This window comes from Pseudorca crassidens, chromosome 2 (genome assembly GCF_039906515.1).
Source record: "Pseudorca crassidens isolate mPseCra1 chromosome 2, mPseCra1.hap1, whole genome shotgun sequence".
Lineage (NCBI taxonomy): Eukaryota > Metazoa > Chordata > Mammalia > Artiodactyla > Delphinidae > Pseudorca > Pseudorca crassidens.
Genome location: NC_090297.1, coordinates 19,798,798 through 19,822,939, shown reverse-complemented (window position 1 = coordinate 19,822,939; position 24,142 = coordinate 19,798,798). Strand labels below are relative to the sequence as shown.

The window sequence follows — 24,142 nt, the reverse complement described above, 5'->3', positions numbered from 1 at the left end:
TTGACCCAGCACCCATGTGTTGGGCTCAGAAGCTCCTAAGTAAGCGAGGACATTGTGTTGCCCAAACGTTCCGAGTAATCTGCAGAGGGGCAGGGTCACCTTGCGACAGTGGAGAACACAGGGGCTCTGCATCCCAGGCCTGCCTCTTCCCAGCTGTGCGAGGCTGGCAGGTCACATAAACACTGTGGGCCTCAGTGTCATCGTCTCTAAAATGGGCTAATAACACCTCCTAGCACAGTCACTGTGCAGCAGCTTAAACTAGTTAACGGGTTCAGATGCTGCCAGTGTTCCAGAGATGTGTTCCCCTCCTTCCCGGGCCCTCTGAGGCTGGCATTCACCACCCCGACACACTGAGTCTACTCCCAGAGGACACCTTCCCCCTCGAGGGACACCAAAGCTCACTCTGGGCCTCTGTCCACCCCACACAAACATAGGCTGGGCAGTGCTGGCTGGGGGCAAGACAGGGCCCTGATGTGATGAGACACGCCCCGCTGAGTCCTCAACTGGTCATGTCCAGAGGAGCAGCCCCAAGGGCACCCCCTAGCAGTGGGAAAGATCTATTTCCACCAGTCTGTGAAGACGGCCCCTGCCCCAGGTACCTAGCCTGGCCTGGGCCCTGCCGCTCCCATCTGTGCCATGGTAGAGGCTCCCTAGAACAGGACATGGGCAGCTCGGCTTGGCTTTGCCCTTCACTCTACAGGGTAGGTAGTGCCGTGGAAATATACAAGCTCTGGCGTCAGGCAGACTGGGGTTCAAACCCAAGGTCCATTCCTTACTGGCTGTGAGATTTTGGTCAATTCACTTATCCTCCTTGACCCTCATCTTGAAAATGGTACTAGGACCACCCACCTCCTGGCATGGTTGTTAGACTAGTATCTCTGATGTTAGGTGTAAAGGACTAACAGGGCCTGGCATGTACGCCCTGGGGAAAAGCTCACTCCCTGATAACAAAGAGGCCACCTCTGTACTCCGTGCATGGGGAGTGGTAGAGGGAAGAAGGCCAGGTGAAGAACAGACCCCAGACAAGCACCGAGGGCCCAGAATGCGCCCAGATTCACTCTCCGGGCTTGTCAGAAAGTCCTTGGAGAGATTTAATTGGGATGGGCTCTCCCCCTGGGAGAGGAGAGCCCAACATCCACCCAGCGAAGCTGAAGGTCACATCAAATCTGAAAGGCGACTTTGTTCTCTGCAGCTTCATCCGTTATGCATGAAAGAGCAGATGGCGAGTGCTCAGGATTCATAATTTGAGACATCCGGAGACTAAAGGCGTTGGCCAAATTTAAACCGAAAGACGGACTTGTTGAGTGTCTTCTCAGATTATGGGAGAAGAAGAAAGGAGAGAATTTCTTAGTCATCTACCATCCACTCAGAATTCACAGCCAGTCTGCCGGACGATGGCTGATATCAGAGGTCTCCGCCCCTGGGTTCCGGATATTTTTACGATCACTATTTGAAAGGGACAAAGAGGTAAATGTCCGAGAAGACCCCCACTGGAGCTTGAAGAGAGCGGCCTTTCTGCGCGGCTCTACAGGAGGCCACAGGCAGCATGACTGCAGACGTGGCCCCCCGGGGGATCAGGACGTGGCAGGGTCAAGGGCCACAGAGATCGGAGTCTGGGCTGTGGTCTGTCAAGCCCTGGCAGCAGCGCCTGCAGCCTCGGTGCCTGCAGCAGGAAAGGGAGCTAGCCACGGGGCTCGACAGGAGCGCCACGATGAGCTAGAGTTGAGAGCCTGGCACGGCCCTGGGCACAGACGAAGAGCTCAGTTAACAGTAGCCCCCATTATTATCAATTTGACTTTGACTTCCTTAAATGTATTTGGTCCCAATTGCCTTTTGCTCTGAGATAAGCTTTGAGCCATCTAAGTACATCACCAACAATATAATTGTCACCCGAATCTCACAAAACCCAGGGAGGCAGAAAGGGTGGTGACTGTTGTACCCTTTTCCCAGATGGGGAAACTGAGGCTCAAGGAAAGAAGTGACTGATCCAGTGTCACAGCCCCAGGTGGCAGAGCCAGAGCTAGACCTTGGGTCTCCCAAGTCACGAAAACACACTTTCCTTCATCCCCCACCCTAGTCCCCAATCACACCCAAGCCACACGTTCTGAGTCCACGTGGACAGGGAGGGTGTCTGGACTGCTGTCCCCAGCACTGAATCCCAGGCCTGGTTTGTGTTTAGCACAAAGTCTGTCAAATGAATAAACATCATGGACTCATTTGAGAATGTGATGGAAATGAGAGACACCATCCCCAAGAAAAATGTATGTGTGGCCACACGTATAATGTACATTTCAAGGGGTCACAGACCCTGGTTAGGAGGCCTTGACCTAGGTTTTCAGAGGCCTCTCCAGTGCTGAGCTCACTAAGCTATCCAGAGATGACCTCATGGCACAACCCATCTGCCTGGTGGAAAGGGGGCCCTCACAGACCGTTATCCCCCATGTCTGGGTCTGTGGCCACCACTGCTCCAACCACCCAGGGCAGGGGCTGCCCAAGGCCACGCTCCTACGCGGCCACCACGACACTCCATGCAAGTGCTCTTTGTATTTCAAAAAGAGAACATTTATTACTTATTTTTTTCCTCATTAGAACTTCCTTTACAGCAACACAAAGTAAAGCACAACAAAACTTATTTGTAGACACAAGGGGAGCACACTGACCACTGTTGGCCAGAGACCAGATGAAGGCCCCATGGAGACTCACACAAACACAGCACAGCCTTTCTCAGGGCTCCTGGACCCTCGTGCCAAGGGTGGCCTGTGTCAGGTCCAAGCCCTCCTGCCTCACGACAAATACAGGGGCTGATACCAAGGAGATCTGGGGTGGGCAGCGGGGGTGCAGGAGCTGGGCCAGGGAACGGAAGTTATCTTTACATTTTGATAAAGGCAATCCCACCCCACCTCTCACCCAGGCACTCCTGTCTCTGTGTTTTGATTCAGATGCTTAGTTAGATACGTAGATTCTAAGAAACGGTGTGTTTCCTGGGCTGGTGAAACCTGCTCCGACTATCACCAGAGACTTAAGCTTGGTAAAGCCAGGCCTGGGAGGCACCCGAGGATGAAGAAGGTGCTGGCGGCTTTGCTGGGAGCCCCATGGGGGTGAAAGGAGAGGAGGGGAGACTCTGAAGGCAGGTTGCTGCTGGTACGTCCCCGACCTGGGGTCGGAGCATCAGGAAGGAACAGAGTGATGCTTATGAAGTTTGGTTCTGTTTCACCCTCTGAATTAGCAGACTTCAAACACTTCCATTTCCACAGAAATCAACAGCGAGACAGCTAGCAGGGCACACAGGCTCATGCCAGTTACGTGAGTAAAGGCACCAGATGGTTTGTTATGAAACACATTTTGGTCAGAAAATAGCTGGGGCTTTTTGGTTCCTGGGAGGACAACAAAGCTAGAAAAAAGGAGGTGCGAGTTGTGAGAGGTGTGGGTGAGAAGGCAGCTTTGGCACCAGATCTGGGTTCTACTCCTGACTCTACCCCTTCCACGCGCGTGGTCTCAGTTTCCTCATCTAGAAACTGGCAACCAAACATTCGCAAACAAATCTAGGTGTTAGGTTTCACGCACTATCTCAGGAAGTACGGGGAGGTGGGGCTCAGACCAAAGAGCGGCGCGGGAAAACTTCATCCACGTGGAGGGGGAAGGGCGGGATGGGAGCTCTGCAGGAGGTGGTCACACAGATGACCCCACCGCCGCAGGCAGACTCTGGGAGTCCAGGGCAGCCAGTTACACCGGTTCCAAGCACCGCCGGGGACTTTGGGCCTCGTCTCTCGGAAGAAGGGCAGAAAGAAAGCTCTACGCAACGCAGCACCGTCGAGGAGCTGGGGGCCACACCTGCTGTGTGTGCTTTAAAGTGCCTGCCACGTGTTGTCTTTGGTCAGGGGCTGCTCCTCTGTCTCTGAGAGCCCCCAGGGCCAGGAGCCCAAGCCCCGGCCCGCTGGGCCCCCCACGGAAGGCGGGCTGGATGTCACAGTCTCCTCCCGCGGCTGTGTCGCCCTCCTGTGCTCAAAGGAAGACAGAAATGAACGATCCGACTACTTTCAGTAAGGAGCAAGGGCACCTCCAGGGAAATCTGGGCCCTTGAAGAGAAGGGACAAGAAATGCTTTGGCCACCATCCTGACACCCACAGTGGAGCAGAGCTCGCTCAAGAGAGGGCAGAAAGCTGGTTATAACACTGCGCTCGCGCCTGATGCACAACCAGCTTCTGAGTTGAACCAGGAGACACTGAATAAATATTCAAGGCAACTTTCAGTTCTCAGAGAAAGAACTGGGTTAAAAAAGAATCTCTCCTTCCCTCTGCTTGACTGGTTGCAGCTCTCATCTGCAGACTGACAGCGCTGCCGACTGAAGGACACTGGCTGGGGGTCCTGGAGCTGGCCCCCGCCCCCGACGTGGGTGGCTTTGGTTTGTCACGTGTCCCGCCAGCTCCAGGCCTCAGAAGTTGAAGAGGTCATCCGGCTCGGCGCCACCGCTGTCAGGCTTGTCCCAGTCGACAGGCGAGAGGCACTGGGCGTAATGAATGTCCTGTGCTGTCAGTCCAGTGTCCAGGACCTGAGGGTTCGTCCGAGATTGGGCAAGCCTGGAAGGCAGAGCTGTGTGAGCCGGGGGCCCAGGCAAGGGGCTGGCGGGGCCCCGAGGAGCTGGTCCAGCCTGGCCAGCACCAGGGTCAGAAGTGAGAGGACGTGGGTGGGAAAACGGCAGGACACATGGCCAAAGAAGCAAGACCCGGATGTCAGTAGAGGTGGCGCCTCTAACCAGAGAGCCTACCCTTGAGGGTCAAGGGGCTCAGAAAACTGTGGGGCAGGCAGTGGCGTTCCCACCACGGAGAGGCTGGGGCACCCACACCGTCCACAGCTCCATCAGGAAATGCCAGGAAAGAGGAGAAAGGGCAGCGCTGCCAGCGCAGAGAGGGGCATGCGTGAGAGCGAGCCTGGGGCAACCATGGAAGACCACTGGCTTTAACTATGTTCAACACAGTGCTGTTCACAAAGTAAATTCAAAAAGGGGCACAACTGAACGTACCAAGAATAGGGAGAGTTAAATAAATTACGGCCCATGTCCTTAAAAGAACATGAGGCAGTCAGTGAATGAGGTGTTTACAAGGAGTTTTTAACAGCCTGGAGAAATGCTCCTGATACACCAGCAGTAAGTGAAAATCAGGATCCCCAAATGCAAATATGATGAGCTGATCAATGCAAAAAAATGTATATGTATAGGATTAGCGTGAATTAAGCCCCAAAGTCAGGGCTGTGGGATTATGGGATGGTGTTATTTCCTGTTTAACGCTTTGCTGATTTTCCAAGTTGTTCATTAAGGGCACAAGACAATTTAGTAATCTGGAAAAAGTGAATGAAAGATTTCCTTCAAACAAGGGGGTTGTAGTCAGCCAGAGAAGCTGGGAAGATGGTAAAAAGAATCATGAAGGGGCCACACACGCCGCTCCCCCGACCTGGGCTGCACCGAGAGGTTTCCACTGGTTCTGGCAGGAAGGGGATGGGGAAGTGGGGGAGGGCTGTAGGGGGCTGCTGAGGGTCCCAAGGGAGAAAGGAAGGCCTGGCTGACCAGGGCCCAGTGCTCGGAAGCCTGAGCTGCCCAGGCCTCTCCTCAGCCAGCCTTCTTGGTGGCGTGTCCCCAAGCTGAAGGCAGCCATGGACAGAGATGGCCCCTGGAAAAGGGGGAAATGCCACCAGCCTCTGGTTAGACCAAATATCTCCTAATGGGACTCACATCCCTCCTCTACGTAATGCTCCATGGGCTTAATTAAACACTGCCTTTGAGCTTCCCTGGTGGCGCAGCGGTTGAGAGCCTGCCTGCCGATGCAGGGGACACGGGTTCGTGCCCCGGTCTGGGAAGATCCCACATGCCGTGGAGCGGCTGGGCCCGTGAGCCATGGCCGCTGAGCCTGCGTGTCCGGAGCCTGTGCTCCGCAACGGGAGAGGCCACAACAGTGAGAGGCCCGCGTACTGCAAAAAAAAAACAAAAAAAACAAAAAAAAACCCACTGCCTTCTCCCTGCCCCTTTCCATAAATGCAAAACCTCTGGAAGGAACAAAGCCTGCAGAAAAGCCCATTTTTGAAGGCTACACCAGGTGTAGGAAGAGGAAGCCAACCTGAGCTGTAGTGTGTTCAGTTCAGCTCAACCTGTGGTAGAGCGGTCACCAGGAATAGCTTTTGATTCAACAGCAAGAACTTTCTGGCAGACCTAGCCAGATAGTGAGCTCCCCACCCCTGGAGGTATCTGAGTTGAGATTTTTGCTCTGGGGAAGGTCAGAGTTCACATTCTCAGACATGGCAAAGGGCCCTGGAGACCAACCCCCAAGGGCCAGGCCTCCTCCCCCAGCACCAGGAGCCCACCTAACGTTACCTTGAAAATGCTTCATCCAGGCCATCATCCAGCTCCTTGGGGAAAACAAAGCAGGAGATAAGAACCCTCAGAGGGGGAGCCCGTGCTCGCAGCCGGGGCTTGTCCCAGCCCTGGGTAAGCTATAGGGACGTGGCACACAAGCCTAAGAGTCTGGTGGGCGCCTAGAGGAACAGGCACAGGCAGGCCTCCCACCTGGCTACTGCCACCAGCATCTCAGCACAGGGACCCAAACCTGGGATGTGGGACAGGAGAAAGGGCACCTAGGTGCCTAAAGACCTGGGGGTTCAATTCCCAGCTCTGCCACGACTCAGCAACACCTTAGGCAAGTCACTGCTCCTCTTTGAGACTCAGCTTTTCCTTCCACAAAATGAGGGGGTTGGACCGGACGACCTCTACAGCTTTCAAATTCCAAGAGGAAGGATGGGAAGAAGGTTTTCTAGCTTTCATCCACTTTCAGAAGCTGAGCCCAAATTCCAAGCTCACAAGGGATAGCTGATGGCAGGAATGCCACAGCCTAGGTGGGAAAACAATGGGCAAGGCTCCCTCCACAGCCTCCGGGAGGACGGGCAGGTGGCAAGGCTGGTTCCCAGACTGCAGAGAACAGGCTCGCAGTGCCTGCTTGGGGGACACTGGGTGGCCCCCAACAGGCAATGGGATTTGATAGGTTTTCAAGTCCATCAGTGTTCCAGATTTTTAAAATTAAAGAGACGTGCATAGCACAGGGAGATCAGTTCGATGCTTTGTGACAACCTAGAGCGGTGGGATAGGGAGGGTGGGAGGGAGATGCAAGAAGGAATGGATATGGGGACATATGTATACATGTGGCTGATTCACTTAGTTGTACAGCAGAAACTAAAACAACAGTGTAAAGCAATTATACTCTAATACAGATTAAAAAAAAAGATTTTGCAAAAACGTAAAAAAAAAAGAGACATGACAAGTAAAGTAACATGTCATTCTGCAATAGATCCTGGACTAGAAAAAGGACATTGGAGGGACAAGTGGAGAAATGTGAATCAGGTCTGTAGATTATATAAGTGTTGCATAAATGTTAACAATTTTGATCTTTGTAACGTGGTTATGTAAGATGTTAACAACTGAGGAATCTGTATGAAGAGGAACAGGAATTCTTTGTACCATTTCTGTAATTTTTTATCAGTCTGAAATTATTTCCAAATGAAAAAAATTTCTAATTTTTTAAATTAAAAAATTATGTTCCTCTGGGAGATTCTGCAGGCAGAGGTCATCATCATCACTAAAGAAGTGAAAAAGCTGAGACAAAGAGAGGTCAGAGTGCTTGCTCCGGGTCACAGAGTGAGTCAAGGGCCAGGCTGCCTGCCTGAGTCTCAGGCTCCGCGTTCAGGGGGCCGACAGGGAGAGGCTTCAGGAGCGAAGTGCCCATGCCGAGAACAAGGGGGCCTTTGGCTGGTCCTGCAGTGGGCAGAGCCATGGATGCTCAGGCCAAGAGGCCAGGCATTGTGAGGAGACAGCTGTGCCGGGAGCCAAGGCTGCTGGGGACGCAGCCCTAGGTTCAAAGGGGACATTGTTCATCCCCTACCCTGGGTCTGGCTGCTGGGCTGGGTCAGGCCCTCCTGGAGGCCTGCAAGTCACGGGCTCCAGGGTCTGCACCTTGGAGCTGCCTTAGGCCTCATCCAGGGATCAGGCCAAGGCTCACTGGATCCTGGGGGGTCCCCAGGCCACACGACCACTCACCCAGACAACGCTGCTGCTGTTTAAGGCTTGAGGTCGCGGTGCCTCGTCCATGTTAGCGGTGTTAGCACTGACCGTGGACAGTGGGGCCTTGGCTGTCTCTTCCAGGTCCAGCAGGTTCCCAGTGGCGACCACTATGAGGGGTCAGGTGCGTCAGGAGGAGAGGAGGTTCCTGTCTCCCAGCCCCATCCTGGAGCCTCCTGGGCTACCCTGGTCCCGACTCCCTCCTTGGGCATGGCCTTTCCAGCCCTTTCCACCCAGACCACCCAGAGCCCCACCTTGCACCTCCCGAAGCAGCTGGACGGCTGCCCACAGGGTGGGAAGCTCTCTCCCACTCATGGTTTAGGCTGAAACCCATATTCACAACAGGTATTAAGTATTTTAAGAGATCACACAACAAGATGTAAAGTGTATAGGGAGAGATGTATACACAGGTTTATATACCTGTACAGGGACATATCTGGAGGAACATGCACCAAAACAAGTAATTTTCCCCCTTTACCTGCATTTGCTAATTTCTCTATAATAAACAAGCATTATTTATTTAACACCAAAACAAAGATAAAAACCCAGGAGTTTACCCCAGCCCAGGAGGGAGGGGGGCCCTCTGGATGAAGGGTCCCATGCCATGCAGCCCCTCCCCCGCCCAAGACTCACGGCTCTTCAGCGAAGGGGTGCTGTCTCGGCGGCCCCCCGCCAGGATGTCCCCTCCGTCTTGGCTGGTTTTCTCCCTCTTCTCCTTCTCTGTGGGACCAAGGCACAGCGCGTTGGAGCCCCCGACCCCAGCACTCCATCCCTAGCCATCACTGGGCAAGGGGTAGGCTGTGGCCAATCTCAGGGGGCAGGTGTTAGGTCTCCAGAATGGAGAAAAGGAACTCTGCATATTTCACTTAATCCTCACAAGGACCCTGGGGGAGGGAGACAACTGCTCCCAATTCTTCAGATGGGGAAACTGAGACTCGGAGGTGAAGGGGCCTGTGCAAAGCCACAAACCAGACAGGCGATGAAGCGGACAACCAGTCCAGGCCTGACTCCAGAGCCTTTACCATCCTCCCCGCCCCAACTGCTCTGCTGGTCGCCTTCAACGCCCCTGCACACCCCACCCACCATGTCCGCAAACAAGACTCACCTTCCTTGGATACCTGCCAAAACTCAAAAGCAACTTTGAAGGCCTGGGCTACTGTGAGGGTGACAGCCTGGGCCTGAAAAACAGGAAGTGGGGTCGGGGGAGGGGTACAGTGTTAGGCAGGTAAACGCAAGTCTCAACTGGAGGCCCAGGGACTCCAGGCCAGGCCCACCCTGGCTGTCCCAGGCTCTGGAATGCCTGATTGGTGGAGGCAGAGTCCTGGCCCCTCCCACACCACCAAAGCTGAGGTAATGAGGTCACACCTTCCCCAGGCAGCTGGGCCCCCTCTTCACTACGTGGAGCCCAGCCAAGATTCCCACGGGTACTCCAGTCCCCACCTTGGCAATGGCTATTCACCTCTACTTTTTTCCTTCGCCTTTGAGTTCCCCTAAATGCAAGTAACTGTGAGGCTTATTTCCTCCGAGAAGTCCTCTCTAATTACCTGAGGACTGCACACAGTAACTTAGTCCTTAAAATGAGAGAACAGAAAAGCCAGAGTTGGAAAGGGCCCCGCCACTGCCTGAATGAGCCACAGCTGGAGAGGCAAAGGTTAGACTCTGGTTACGACTACGCTGGGTCAGAGGGGCTTATAACTGAATGCCAGAGAGGCAGGAGGAGGCTTCTACATTTCCTGGCAGGCGCAATATGTCAATGAGGGCCCAGGGCAGAAGACTAAAACCATCCAGTGCCATAACGCACCTGTAAAGAAGGGCCACACCTTGTCCCTCAACCCCTGGGGGACTCCCATCTACTCCTTCAAACCCAACTCAAATGTCACCACCTCTCTCACGTCACATCATGTCGCGTCACAGGCACTGGGCTTCCACAGCCCTGCCTACCTCTCTCTGGTGTCACGCATATGAAAGTGTCACCAGCTCACATGCCTGTGTCACCCCACCTGGGTGCTCCCTGAAGGCAAGCATCGACTCTGAACACCCCTGTTTCCCAGAGCCCTCCAGGGGTGTCTAGGATGGTGGCTGAATTGCATTTGCCCAGGGGCAGGTCTCCTGAGGCCTTACACTCCAGCCAGGACCTACCCTTAGCCCACCTTCAACCCAGCCCTTTCCTCTCTGATTCCAGTTCAGAGTTAATCAGTTCAGCTTCTGGGAGTGGAAGTCCCAGAGCTCGCAACTGTAGCCGGAAGCGACATGTAGCGTCCTCTGCAAGCTCGGCCTGGGGAAGAAAGCCGCCAGACTCTTTCAAGCGTACGACAGGTTCAGGCCTAACCCGCCTCGGCCCCACTCCCTTCGCCTCCGCCAGACAACTCAATTTAATTGAGAAATGAATCTGTGGCTACTGCCTTTAAAACTTTTTTAAAATTTAAAATCCCTAAACAAGCTGACTGATCCATGCCAATTAAATTTCACGAAGTATAAAATCTCATTTGAATGTCTCTGTCATTTACATTTTTGATGGAAGTACGGGCGCTTTATGGCAAAACTTAAATATGGTAATTAAGTATGAAACTCTTCACAGCTGTTTACAATTTAAGCTGTCACGTCTGGATCAAGTTTAATAGACCCAGTTACCATTGAGAATTGCCCATGAAATAAATATATGGGCTAATTACCAGCCAGAGTCAGATCACTATACACCCAAGCAAGGGCTGGTCACCCAGTGTGGCAGGGAGATGGGAACGCCATTATTTTTGCCTCCAGGAAATCTGAGGGCACAAGCCTGACACTGTTTTTGCATAAATCTGCTTGTTCATTTGCATACATCCCCGCCCTTTCACCCCGAAGTCCTGAGCTGCAAGTTAAACCCAATATAACTCAAGATGCAGATGCATGCAGGTGGCTGGGCAGAGACTGGGAGGGGGTGGGCCCCGTTTTCCTGGGCGACTGCAGGAATCTAGGCACTAGCGATGGAAGGATTGCTCAGGCCTGCCCACCGAAAAGCCCTCCTTGACTCCGCAGGCCAGGAGCCTGCCCCTCCTGAGTGCCTCTGGCCTCTGGGTCTGTCTTATTACCCTGACCAGGTACTGCCTTGCCCAGTTTTTGACGTCCCTGTCTTGTTCTGGGTAACCAGGCTATTAGCTTCTCACGGGGACCAGGTCTAGCTTAGGGCTGCAGAGCTGGGCCAGGACCCCGGAATCCAGGACCCCAACCAGGTTCTCAAACCAAGTCGGGCCAGGTGCCCTGTACAGCCCTGCTGCCCAGAAGCATAAATCACTGCACAAAAGGATGACCTGAGGAATGCCAGTGGCCTGGGAGGGAGAATAGCCCTGCCGCGCCCGACCCCAGGTGGAATCAGGGAGCCCACCTGTACTGCAACCCTGGGCTCCCCACCGATGCCAGCAACGGCACCTTCACTTCAGAGCCCAGAGGCTGAAGTGCTGGCTGAGGGCTCCCAGGTGGGCAGATGGAAACACTTCTTTGTACAGAACCTTATCCTGGCCATGCCCAATAGAAGCCACAGGGAAAGAGAGGCCAGGCGGTTGGGCTGCCTGAGCTGAGCTGAACTGGTGGGTGACTCAGAAAGGGACCCATCTGCCCCTCGATCTGGGTGGGTCCTAGGCTTCTTGCTCATTCAGGCAGCCCAGCAAGGAAGGGTGGGGATGTGGAGGCTCTGGGCCCTTGGCCAGAACGACTGAGGGCTACGTCAGCGTGCAAATTCAAGGCTCCCCTGAGGCTGACTCTACCTAGCCATCCACCCAGGCTCTGGTGACGTCTGAACCCCCAACCCCCAATCATACCACTTCACTTTGCACCTCTGTGTCTTTGCACGTGCTGATTCCTGTGCTGGAGTGCACCCCCCCCTCACCACCCTGCCCCATTTTGCTTGGCCTGGCAAACTCCTACTTACTACTCATCCTTCAAAGCCCACCTCAAAATGTCTCCTCTGAGAACTCTTCATGTGCCACCTCCAGAGTGACTTAATAACCTCCGCCTGAGAACCAAGCTCCCTGTATGCCCGTTACTGAATCCCGGCTCTTCTCTCCCGTTGCCTGGTTCGCATCTTCACGGCCACCCTGGGTCCCCAGTGCCCGACACGGAGCTCAGCCTGGGACAGGCAGCAGCAAGCACGTGGAGGGACCTGCCAGCAGGCGGGATGTGGACTGAGGCGCCCATTTCACCTCCTGCCTCCTCCTCAGAGACGTCCGCTCCGCCCTGAGAGTCTCAAGGTCTCCAACGTGGCCAGACCACAAGGCCATAACACACTGGCAGCTTGGGCTCAGCTGAGGCCTTGGGAGCCACAAGGACACCACACACATCAGGTGGTCTACTGACACCACCCTGGGCTGGGCTGTCTCTCCAAGGGACCTCCCCAGGGCTCCCTGAAATGGGGAGGCCAGGTGGGAAAGGCTGGAGATGGACAAGCCAATATCCAGCCGCTCCCGATGCACATGGGCCAAAAGCGAAGAGTCTGGGCCCTGGGTGTCCAGCAGGAGCCCGTCCCTCTGCCCGATGGCTCTGCTGTCAGCACCAAGCAGGCTGGCTGTTTTCCCCAGTACCTGACCTCTTGGCCTGGGGTAGACGGGTTTTGTTCAAGCCTGTCTAAAGTCCTCTGGCCCAAGGCCAGGCTCCCTTAGCCACTGGGCCAGCATCCACTTGCTTTTACCCCCGACCTCCCCATCCCAGAGGAAGCCTCTACATGTTGGGAGCCCCTGCACTGCAGCAATGGCTGAGGGCCAGCTGCCCCTGCCCAGTGCCTGCTCTGGTCAGTGGGGAGGAAGAGACAAACAATGGGGACATAATGAGCTTGTTCTGTGGGAACAAGGCTGTCACGGGAGAAGCCACCGCAGCTCAGGGACCTAGGGCATCATGAGGCCCCGGGTGAGTGGCTGGCGACATCGAGTCTGCAGGGAAGAAACAAGGTGCACAAAAGAAACTGAGACCTTTCAGAACAATCCTGGAGGTCATTGAGGTGACCTCCTCATTCTGTTGATGGCATGCAGCCCAAAGAAGGTCAGGGTCTTATCCACAGTCACAGAGGATCAGGCCCCTGGTCTGTCTCCTCCTACAGTGCTCCTCCCACAAGACCTGTGGTAGGCTGAATCGTACTCCCTCCACCCCACCCCACCCCACCCCCTGGTAAGATGTCCACATACTGATCCCTAGAACCTGTGAATGTTACTATACATGTCAAAAGGAACTTTTCAGATGTGATTAAGTTAAGGACTTTGAGATGGGGGATTATCCTGGATTACCCAGCGGGCCCAATCACAAAGGACCTTATGAGAGGGAGGCAGGAGGGTGAGAGTCAGAAATAGCAATGTGATGACAGAGCAGAGAGGGAGACTGGAAGATGCTCCACTGGCTCTGAAGTTGGAGAAGAGGGCCCTGAGGGGTAGCAGAAAGCCTGGGCGGGGTGGGGGTCACTTTAAGACTGTGATGTCCTGGATATGTCCTTGATGACATGGGAAGGGGAATGGATCCTGTCTCCTTGGCTACAAGGACCACAGGGCACAGGAACTGGGGCTCTGGGCTTCGCACACAGAGGTTAACAGAGGACAATACTAAATCAATAAATGTCGGGAACCTCCTTACAGGGCGGATGCTCAGATCTCGGGGGCCTCAGAAACAAAAACTTCAATGCCAAAGGCTGACTCCCTCCAGCTGCTTGCCACGAAGTTCAAGACAAAAGCCCAGAGACCACTGAGGTCCAGCTCGTCCCAGCTAGATGTGTCAGGGCGTCCTGGAAATGGGGTGAGGGACTCCTGGCTCCTCACAGCCATGCAAAGAGAGAAGAAACGTGGGTTTAGACCCTCTGCTAGCTAACGGCACCCTCTGCTAGATGACAGCTAGCTACATCATCTTCAGCAAGAGAGCTGACCTCTGTGAGGCTGTTTCCTCATTAAAAATAAAAATAAGGGCTTCCCTGGTGGCGCAGTGGTTGAGAGTCCGCCTGCCGATGCAGGGGACACGGGTTCGTGCCCCGGTCTGGGAAGATCCCACATGCCGCGGAGTGGCTGGGCCCGTGAGCCATGGCCGCTGAGCCTGCGCATCCGGAGCCTGTGCTCCGCAACGGGAGAGGCCACAACAGTGAGAGGCCCGCGTACCGCAAAAAAATAAAAATTAAAAAAAATTAACAAAAAATTAAAAATAAAAACAATGAATGCAGTTACAGCGCCCACCTTGCAGAGTTGTTCCGAGGAGTAAATGAGACGGTACCTTAAAGATTACCATTGAAACAGGCACAGAGTAGGTACCAAAATATGGCCATTTCCCTCCCTTCTCCGGCCACAGCGAGCCGGGTCCTCTGAGGGCTCTCGCCTTTGCCTTTCACACTGGGCACCTCTGATCACCAGTCTCTAGAGACTAATCCCTATAAGGCCCTGCACCTTATAGTGACAGGAGACCCCCCCCGCCCCAGACCTCAAATCCATCAAATCACATTGTAGAGAGGAAGCGGCTCAGGGCACTCACTGGGAACGAGGGCTTGTCGCTGCCCACAGGCCAGCCGAGGGCAGCCCATCCTGACAGGTGGCCCACCTGACTGTAGCCCTACACGGTGCCCTCAGCTCTCAGCACCCACTTGAGGTCCCCAGGGACTTCAGACTTTCTTTAACTGATGTCACCTTTGGGTCCTGCCTTCCCCCCAGTCAGGGCCCCCAAGGCAGGGCTGCCAAGGCGAGGCTAGAGCCTGCTCAAGCCCAGCCTCTCCCCACTGACCATCTTCCGCTTGGTGCAGAGGAAAGCGTGGCACTCAAGATTCTCGTTGTGCTGGCTCTGTGCGATGTACGCAAACACTTTGTCATGCATCTTGTCTGCTGTGCAGTAGGAGATTCTGAAAGGCAAGTGGCAAGTGTCACCAGACTCCGGCACAGGGGCCTGACTGCATCCCGAAAGCCCCTTAGAGCATCTCCCCTGAGTTCCAGAAAGCCTGCCATCCCACTCCACCAGGGTGGGACTCTGGGCCTAGCATCCTGGGCCATCCATGGGGTGCGGCAGAGTGGGGAAACCCAGGCTAGGCAAGAAGGAGTGGTGGTAAAGACTGGAGGAAGGGCTTCCCTGGTGGCACAGTGGTTAAGAATCCGTCTGCCAATGCAGGGGACACAGGTTCGAGCCCTGGTCCGGGAAGATCCCACATGCCGCGGAGCAACTAAGCCCGTGCGCCACAACAACTGAGCCCGCGCTCTACAGCCCACGAGCCACAACTACTGAGCCCGTGTGCCTAGAGCCCGTGCTCTGCAACAAGAGAAGCCACTGCAATGGGAAGCCCGCGCACCACAATGAAGAGTAGCTTCCGCTCACTGCAACTAGAGAAAGCCCACATGCAGCAATGAAGACCCAACACAGCCAAAAATAAATAAATTAAATAAAAAAAAAAAAGACTGGAGGAAGGGCACATCCCCCCTCTACTGAGCCACATCCCTAAATAGTAGTAGGTGAGCCCTTACTGTACACCAGGCAATGTTCTAGATATCACCTCACTGCCCTCTGAGATGCGTTCTAGTACTATCCCCACTTTTCAGGTGAGAATACTAAGGCTAAGAGTCTCAGACCACCAGGCTAGTTTCCGGAGGCCATAACCACTGCCATGCTGCCTCTTAAGAGTTTGTGCTAACCAGCTGGAAAGGGGGGCAGGACACTACCCTGCCCACAATGCCCTTCACCTGAGTGTCCCCCACCTGCCCTCCCTTTGATCACACCCCTGCGCACAGGTCAGATGAGTTACAGGCCCATCTCTCCCAGGGTGACTGAGACTAATGACAGCTTCTCTTGGAGCTGTGGCCAGGGGAAAAGGAGCTGGGAGTAGGGCGGGGGCGTAGGAGGGAGACACAGCAGCTCCCTTCTCTTGAAACACCTTCTCCCCCCTTGTCTGATCCCTCCCCGCTGTCTCCAGTCATCCTGGGAATCCCAATCAGAAGAGGAGCTGGCAGCCCAGGGGTGGGACAGAAGCTCAGCAGACGCCCTCACCTCATGCGGCCCCAGTTTCAATCACAGGCATTGACAAAGGGATCATCACCACTTAAAACCCCCAGGTGGGCAGAAGGAGGGGGTGCCAGGTTCCCAACTGCCTCTTCTCCAACCCAGGGGATCCAGCCTCCTGTCCTCAATGCCCTGGGTCTTCGGTATCACTCAACTAGATCCTATTTTTCAAGCCCCAGCAAGGCGCCTCCTCCCGTGAGAGGTCCTCCCAAGTTTCCCCAGGCAGGCCTCTCCTTCTCTGCCCTCTTGGGAAACACTTATACTCTATCTCCCATGTCCTCTGCTCCATCCCCTCCTAGACTGGAAGCTCCTTGAAGGCAGGGGCTGGGTCTGATTGCTCACCCGGCACAGACCTCAGCAGAGCAGGTACTTGGACACCAGCTAGAAACTCTAAAACCATGCCCTCAACACACATCCACCCTCCCACCACCACCCCCCAACCCCAGTACTGGCTTTGCTCCAGCCAGCTGAGCCACCTGCTCGGAGACAAGGCAAGAGAGTGCAGGGACGAGAGGCCTGACAGAACTCTGGCCTCGGTGTCCTGGGCGTAGCTCGGCCACTATCTCACCACGTGGCCTTGGGCAATTGCCTCTCTGGGTCTCAGCTTCCCCACCTGGAAAATGGACCTGAGCTGCCTGTCTCTTCCAGCTCTGAAATTTTACAACTGACCAGCTAAGAGAGAGGCGGGGACAGCCTGAGGCTCCAAGGGCCGGGTCTGTTGCCCTGTGAACAGTGCCCACCCTCTACAGAGATCATCTACACTCTGGCCTCAGACTCTGCCTGAGACCTCCCTGGACACCTGGCCAGATGTCCAGAGCTGAGCTGCTGCATTCCCAGCGAAAAAGGCAGTGACTGTGCAGCTCTCTGCTCCAAGCCTGACTCAGCAGCACACTTGGGGGTGGGGTGGGGGGCAGGGGTGTCCCAGGCCGGCTGCAACTACTGATAATGGCTCACTGTGAGCCAGGCGCGGGGCATCCAGGGCTTCATAACCGCACACCGGGTGGGACCTGCTTCCAACCCCACACACAGATGAGGGAACTAAGGCCCCCAGGTCACCCAGATAGGAAGTGGTAGGGTCTGGATTCAGACAAAGCACTCCATCCGCTGCCCCGAGCAGCAGACTGAATGTGGGCAATGCTGAGCGTACCTGTAAATGGACACGTTCTCAATGAGCTGGTTGGTGATGTTGTCGGTCAGGATGATCCCCCGTGGCGACACCTTGAGAGTCACCTTCTGCAGCTTCTTCCCACTGGCCTTGGCCTTGGGGCAGACGTGGGTCAGAGGAGCCTACCTACCCACTTGGGACCCACCCTCGTGGGCTACACCCAGCTGCTCTAAGCCCCAGACGCGAGGCCCACGGGAGGCCTCACCTTAGGTGACCGGCAGACATGATGGGGAAGACAATTCAGCCAACACCTTCTTCTAATAAAAATAGGGACAAATGTCACTCACTGAGTACCTGCTGTCTGCCAAGCACGGGACCTCGAGTCATCCTCACAGGCGGCAGGGACTTGCCTCAGGAGAAACCAGACTCAGAGGGGTTAAGGGAGTTGCCCAAGGACACACAGCTAGGAGGGACCTCAGACTTTGAGGGCTGAACGCGCTATCACAGCCCAGCAGGATAGGGACTCCACGCTCCACCCACTGTACCTGCCAGGGCCTGAGCAGAGGGGGCCGAGACCACCAAGAGAGGCGAACTCATAGGGCACGTGCTCACTCAGAGCTGGGGAGGAAATCCAGTCCCTCAGGCCACAGGGCAAGTGGCTGGATGCCAGCAGCCCTCCCACTATCCCTCCCTGGCACGAAGCTACCAACCCTCGGCCGGTGGCCTGAGCTGAGGGAGGGGAGGCTTAGAGAGGCCACGGCCACAGCAGCTGGAGAGGAGGACACTGGCCGGACCCTGCCAGCCCAATGGCTGCCCTCTCGACTCTCTAAGCTGGACGCGGGGGGACGCAGGGGCAGGGCAGCTGTAACACGTTCAGTCAGGGTGATATGCAGGGGATGGGTGCTGACCCCCCAAGCCCCAGAAGGAGCTACCCCTTCCTCGTGCTCCCACGCCCCACCCTGACTGGGCTCACCGTGGCCACGATCCTCTTGACGGCGGCGGCCGACAGCTCCTCACCCTTGGGCTGCTCCACCAGCGTCATGCCCAGGTACTTGAGGCTGAAGAGCATGCCCTCGAGCAGCGTCTCCCGAGTGTCTGTCCAGTTCTCGGGCAGCTCTGGGCACAGGAGGACAGGCGCTCAGACCCCGCTGGGCAGGGCCCACCACAGCGGCAGCGTCTGCAGCCCCCGTCTCCTAGGAAGACCCAGCAGGGACATTGGGGTCCCCCCATCTATCATTACTTTTATCTTTAATAAAGGAATAACATCTTCTAGTACGTACCAGGCACCATGGTAGGAAGTGTTACATAAAATCTTCTCATTGACCCTCATGAGGACCTATGAGGCAGACACTTTTATCATACCCATTTACAGACAAAGACACTGAGGCCCAGGGAGGCGAAATCACATGACCAAATCCACAGAGCCAGCAAGTGCAACAGCCAAGAATCAAACTCTTATTTTCAAATCCGAAGCCCAAACTCTTAACTTCAATGTTAACACTTGCTGAGGGCAAACCATGCCATTTTCTTATTGAATCTTCAACGCAATCCGGTGAGATGGGTGTTATTCCCACTTTACGGATTAGGAAACTGAGGCTCAGAGAGGTGAAGTCGTCAGACAAAGGCCACATACAATGAGGAAAGGGTTGGAGTCAGAATTCAAAACTGGGTGGTTCCCATGGCCCCAGCCTGGCCTGCTTTCCTCCATCTGCACAGCCACAGAGACCAAAAGGTAGGGAGGAGGGAGACCAGGAAAGAGACAGCAGCCCAAGGAGGGTGGGCGTGGGGTAAGGCTTAGTGGGGAAAGGGGGAGGTGACTGCTCAAAAACCATCATAGGAAGGCCACTGAATCCGGAAGACCTGGGTTCGAATCCCAGCTCTGCTTCCCCCCACCTGCATGGTCTTGGGGAAGGCCCCTCTCCTCTTTGAGACTAATAATGCCTGGGCTACAGCAACGGCACACAGCAGGACACATGGGAAGGGTCCTCTGAAAGCTCTGATCACGACTGAGGTCAGGAAGGTTGGGAAATGAGGGGATGAGCCTGGCTCACTGGGTGGTGAAACAGACCAGGAGGGAGAGTTGAAAAGAGGCCTCCATTTCACCCCACCCACATGAGAGAAGGCCCTGAGCAGGCAGAGGGACAGGAGGGGAAGTGTGGTCTTCACTGTGGGAGGGGTCATACAAGAATTCACAGGAGTACCTCGTCTCCCAAACTGAGACCCAGGTGAGGAGGAATTTGTTAACCTGTCATCCAGAGCCTGGCATGCAGCTGGCATTCCTGAGTGAAGGAACCCAGACAACCCCAAGGCTTTCAGGCCTGCAACGCCCCAACCCCATCCTCAGCTCTGGACCCTGGACCACTGCCCTCCAGCCTCTGCCCTTAGGCCTCCACCCCACATGAAGCCAACCCCCACTGAGAAGACCCCAAAGTGACCCCATCCTCTGTCCCATCAACCATGAGTCTATTTCATTTGATCCTCCAAAGAGAATCAGAAAGTCCCCGAGGTGTCCCAGTCCTGGGTTTGGTGATGGGAACCCTGGAGCAACTCAGACATGGGCCTTGCTCTCAAAGAAACCAAGAATATTGCCACCGTCAGGGCAAAACAGAGCTACAGTAACAACAAAGCAGCAGCTCTCACCACTACCTCTAACACTCACGGCTACCTCGCAAGCTGGCATTCTTTCATTCCCATTTCACAGAGGAGGAAACTGAGGCTCAAAGGACAAGTAATTTGCCAAATTATTTGTCTATTTGACACTTAAAGCCCAAGTTCCTAACCATCAGGCGAAGGCTATCTTGCCATGAGGCAAACTACCCTCAGTTTAGCAAAAGGTCATGGAGAAGTTCCTAGAGCCAGAGGTATTTCCCCCCATAATTCTTAATTCCTGAGGCTTCCTCTCTGTATGGAGATGCCTGGACCACCACTTTCAACTCAATATTCATCTAAGCAAGGGCGGCAGACTATGTGCTGCCATGCCTGTCGCCTGTGTCCTTGGCAGACATTGCTAATCAACTGCAGCCCTATTCCCTCTGATTTAAAGGCTTTGGACTGTTTCTCAATAAAAGGCTCCTGGCTGGCAATACCAATCCATCAGGGGTGGCCTTGTTCATCTCATTACCCATCCCTGCCCCACAGCAAACATCCTTCCTCTCCCCATTTTCATGTCTTCTCTCTCCCATTTCCGCCAGCTCAGCCCTTTCCTGGCCCCTCTCCAAATCCACTTCCGCTCCCTCCATTCCAAAAGGGCCAAAGCTTGCCAAGGTCACAGACGACCTCTTTGCTGTCAAAACATTCCCCAGTCCCCCCTGACCTCTGAAATACTCGGCATTTTTCTGCAATCCTCCTTCCCTGGCCTGACCCTTCCCCTCTTCTATGGCCTCCTGGAACAGAGCCCTGGTAGACTGGTTGCCACTCATCAGCCTCAGAGACCCTCTGCCCAACCTCCTCACTTGACAGACGATAAAACTGAGGCCCAGAGAAGGATGGGACTTGTGCAAGGTCACACAGCAATCAGAGGGACCCCAGCTCCCAAAGCACTACAGGCAACTCCCACAAGGACTGTTGCGAAATTATAGGTTGCCCAGCCTCGTCTCCCCCCAATATCCCTGCACGCAAGCACACGCACACACATGCAGGCACGCACACAGCAGACGATCCAATTAGACACAGCTTCTTCCCATGACGTTACATTTACTTTCCCACTTCTGTGCCTTTGCTCAAGGAGCTCCCTCTACCAGAAATGCCCTTCCCTTTGCTTGATTGAAACCCCTCGCACCCAGCCTCCTCCAGGAAGGCCTTCTTTGAGGCAGTATAGCCTAGTGGTTAAGAGCAAGGGCCTGAATCCTCGAATCCACTGAGTGAGCCTGAGCAAGTTAATTTCCCTGAGCCTCAGCTCTCTCTTCTATAAAGTGGGAGAAGCAAATGTCTCCAGCTCACAGGGCTGTGGTGACCCTTTGATGAGATAATGAGCCAATAAAATGTAATGTGCTTAGCACAGGGCCCCACCCATGGTTTTGCCTCCTGGGGCCTGTCCCTGCTGTCAGGGGTTTCTCTGCCCCTCCTGAGTATGGATCTCCTTCTCTTCCTCCCACAGCCATATCACAACCACCAAGCTGCTGCCTGCTGTGTGTTTTCCTCTTGAAGGACTGCCACGCATGTCTGCCTCCCCCAGGAGCTAGTATGGAGAAGGGGCATCCCCGCTCAATGTTGCTGCTGTCTCATTCTACTTCTCCCTGCCCGTCCCAGGCCCAGCAGAGATCCTCCTGCCCCTCCAGGGAACCCTGCCTCCGCGCCCATACTTCTGGGCATGATTCATCTCTTCAGTGAGGTATAAGTTCTCTCACACCCCACTCCCTCCCTGAAGAAACCGGAACCAAAGAGCACTCAATAAAGACAGAGGTAGGGTTCACTGCCACACCGGCCCGGTCACCATCCAGCCACCTCGGATAGGCTGGAGGCCATGTGCTCCTTCCCAGGAGGAGCCCAGGGTTTCAGGAAGAGCTCCCAGAGGCCCCCAGGCAAATACAGGCCTGAGTCCACAGCGCTGTTCCGGTCCTCGTTATTTTTGGCCCGGTCGTGGGTAATGACTGCACTATTTTAACTTTACGATTTTACAGATGAACTGCTGTCAGAATTAGCTGGGGATGGATGGACCATATGCCCAGTCTAACTTGTAGCTGCAAACATATACTCTTTTCTTATTAAGCGGGCCCCTGCCCAGGCGTCAGAGCTCTTGTGCCCTTGTGCCCCTTCTGCTGCCCTGGGAGACCCAGCCTGGCTGGTGCCTGGAACATCGGAGCTGCAGCCAAACCCATGGGCCAGGGGGGAACCTCCAGCAGGGGTCCTGGCCTCCAGCCTCCTCCGGCCTGGTGGGGATATGGCCTCAGAAGCCACAGAGTGACACCTCAAAAGAGGACCCAAGCTCTGCTGTGACCTGGAGTGTGGTTGCTTCCCTAGGCCACAGTCTCCTTATCTGACAAATGGGCTCAGGCCTGCAGGAGCATCATCAGAAAAAGGCTCAGCATGTGAAAAGTGCGAGGCAAATTGGAGAAGTTGTTAAGACTATCAAAAGAAAATAATAATTTCAAAAAGGTAATTCCCTGCGGTCCAGTGTTTAGGACTCGGCGCTTTCACTGCGGGGGCCCGGGTTCAATCCCTGGTCGGGAAATAAGATCCTGCAAGCTGTGGGGCACGGCCAAAAAAAAAAAAAAAAAAAAAGATAATAGCAGCAGCTACCATTCCTAAGTACCTACTTTACTGTAAGAAAAAAATATGCTGTCAAGGTTAAAATGATGAGGTCTGGAGACGGGCTGTGGGGTTCATAGTCACTCTACCTCCCTGGTGCTTGGTTTCGTCATTTAAAAATGGGGACAACAACTGTACCCACCCTATGGGGTTGCTGTGAGGATGAAATTAGTATACACGAGGTAGGCTTAGAACGGTACCTGGTAGATACCAAGTGTGAGTGTTGTGTCATTACCAAGGGTCAAGTGCAAAGAGCCTTAATGTGTACATAGCCATTTGCAGTACTTTATGAGAAGAGTCAAGGATATAGTAGGACTCCCATTTCACAGATGAAGACGCTCAGAGGTGTCTGGCCATGACTCAATCCACAGTGCTGGGCCTTGAATCCATAGCTGTGCTCTCTGCCCTCTCCTGCAGCCCACCAAGCCCCTTCCCATGAGCAGGGCCAGGCTCGGGGTCATCCAAGAACGGGTATCCTGTCCTGGAGGCTGCCTGAAAGGAGCGTCTGGCTCACTTTCAGTGGGCAGTGGGTGACCTGATTCCTTCAAGCCACACACCCCTCCCTCTGCCGCCAGACCTGTGAGAAGCAGCGTCCCAGCCTCCAGTTAAATGTCCCTTGCACTTGCTGTTCCCTCTGGCTGGAATGCTGTTCCCAGATTCCTCCCTCCTTGTACTGTATTCTTATGTGTGTTCCACACCTTCTCCGAGAGGCCTTCCCTGACCCCCTGCACTGACACTCTCAGTGCCCCACCTTTATCTCCTCGGCGGGTACCATTTCCACACACGCCACCTGACACGCCACTCTCTGGCTGCCGGAGACTCAGATGCCCATGGGGGTTGGGGCAGTAAGAGCTCCTGTTCCCAGCAGCCCCCTCCCACCACTGACAGGAACTGCCCCTCAAATGGAGTAACTGCTCCAGAGCTCCCCACAGGTGGCATCCCAGCCGCCCACAATGGAAACTGGCTTCGTGTTGTCCACTCTTTGGACTCCTTTCCCTTCTTGCTTCTCCTACGAACATTTCCTGGGATCTCTTCCCAAATAAGTGACTTTACTCAGATCCCTATCTCAGCATCTGCTTCTAGAAGAACCCAAACAAAGACACCACCCATCATTTCCTCACCTGCTTTATCTTTCTCCTCTTGGCGTCACCACTACCCACAAGCACCCCACTTATCTGCACCCTGGTCATGCTGTCTACCTCCTCCCCCAGAGGGCTGGCGCTATCTGAAGAGAGATGGACGCATTCCGCAGACTCGCCGACACCTCTAACAGTGCCCGACACACAGTCAGTGCTCAATACGTATTATGGTTTGGGCTTTATTTATATTTTTCATTATAAACATTATAAATAAGGATGAATAGATCTTCCGTCCCCCGCCTACCACCATGAACCAGCTTTGTTGAAACCAGCTTTGTTTTTACCCATTCTCATGGAGTTCTCTGACAACCCGTAGAGGAGCCCGAGGGTCAGAGGGAGTCCTCTTGGAAATAAGCGTATGGAGGGGCCAGGGTGAACCACCCTTCCAGGCAGCTGGACGAAAGGAAAACCCAGGGCAGGGACTGAGACAGAATATTTATGGTTTCCAAAGAGGTGGGGGGAAAAGCCACGTGTGGGAGAAGGAGAGAGCCCTCCTTCAAAGTCAGCACTAACTGGGAGACAGGGAGCCATGAGGTTCAGGGCAAAGAAAGCTGTCTGCCGCTGGCTTTGCTCTGGGAC

The 24,142-nt window shown here is 54.6% G+C and overlaps 1 protein-coding gene across 5 annotated transcripts in view; it reads right to left on the bottom strand.

Annotated features, from left to right (window-relative positions):
* Positions 1-1,048: 1,048 nt before the first annotated feature.
* LDLRAP1 (low density lipoprotein receptor adaptor protein 1) overlaps positions 1,049-24,142 on the bottom strand; it is a 25,855-nt gene continuing 2,761 nt past the window's right edge. For 2 of the 5 annotated variants that reach the window (XM_067724720.1, XM_067724725.1), the window contains exons 2-9: positions 18,151-18,293; positions 17,220-17,332; positions 14,813-14,927; positions 9,201-9,273; positions 8,729-8,815; positions 8,075-8,205; positions 6,362-6,396; positions 2,541-4,577 (exon numbers count right to left, since the gene is read on the bottom strand). In XM_067724720.1, the coding sequence (XP_067580821.1) occupies positions 4,433-4,577; positions 6,362-6,396; positions 8,075-8,205; positions 8,729-8,815; positions 9,201-9,273; positions 14,813-14,927; positions 17,220-17,332; positions 18,151-18,293 (842 nt within the window). In that variant the 3' untranslated portion in view covers positions 2,541-4,432. Of the gene's footprint in view, positions 1,447-2,540; positions 4,578-6,361; positions 6,397-8,074; positions 8,206-8,728; positions 8,816-9,200; positions 9,274-14,812; positions 14,928-17,219; positions 17,333-18,150; positions 18,294-24,142 lie in introns of those variants that run through there. The other 3 variants (XM_067724723.1, XM_067724724.1, XM_067724721.1) reach the window with 3 other exon arrangements.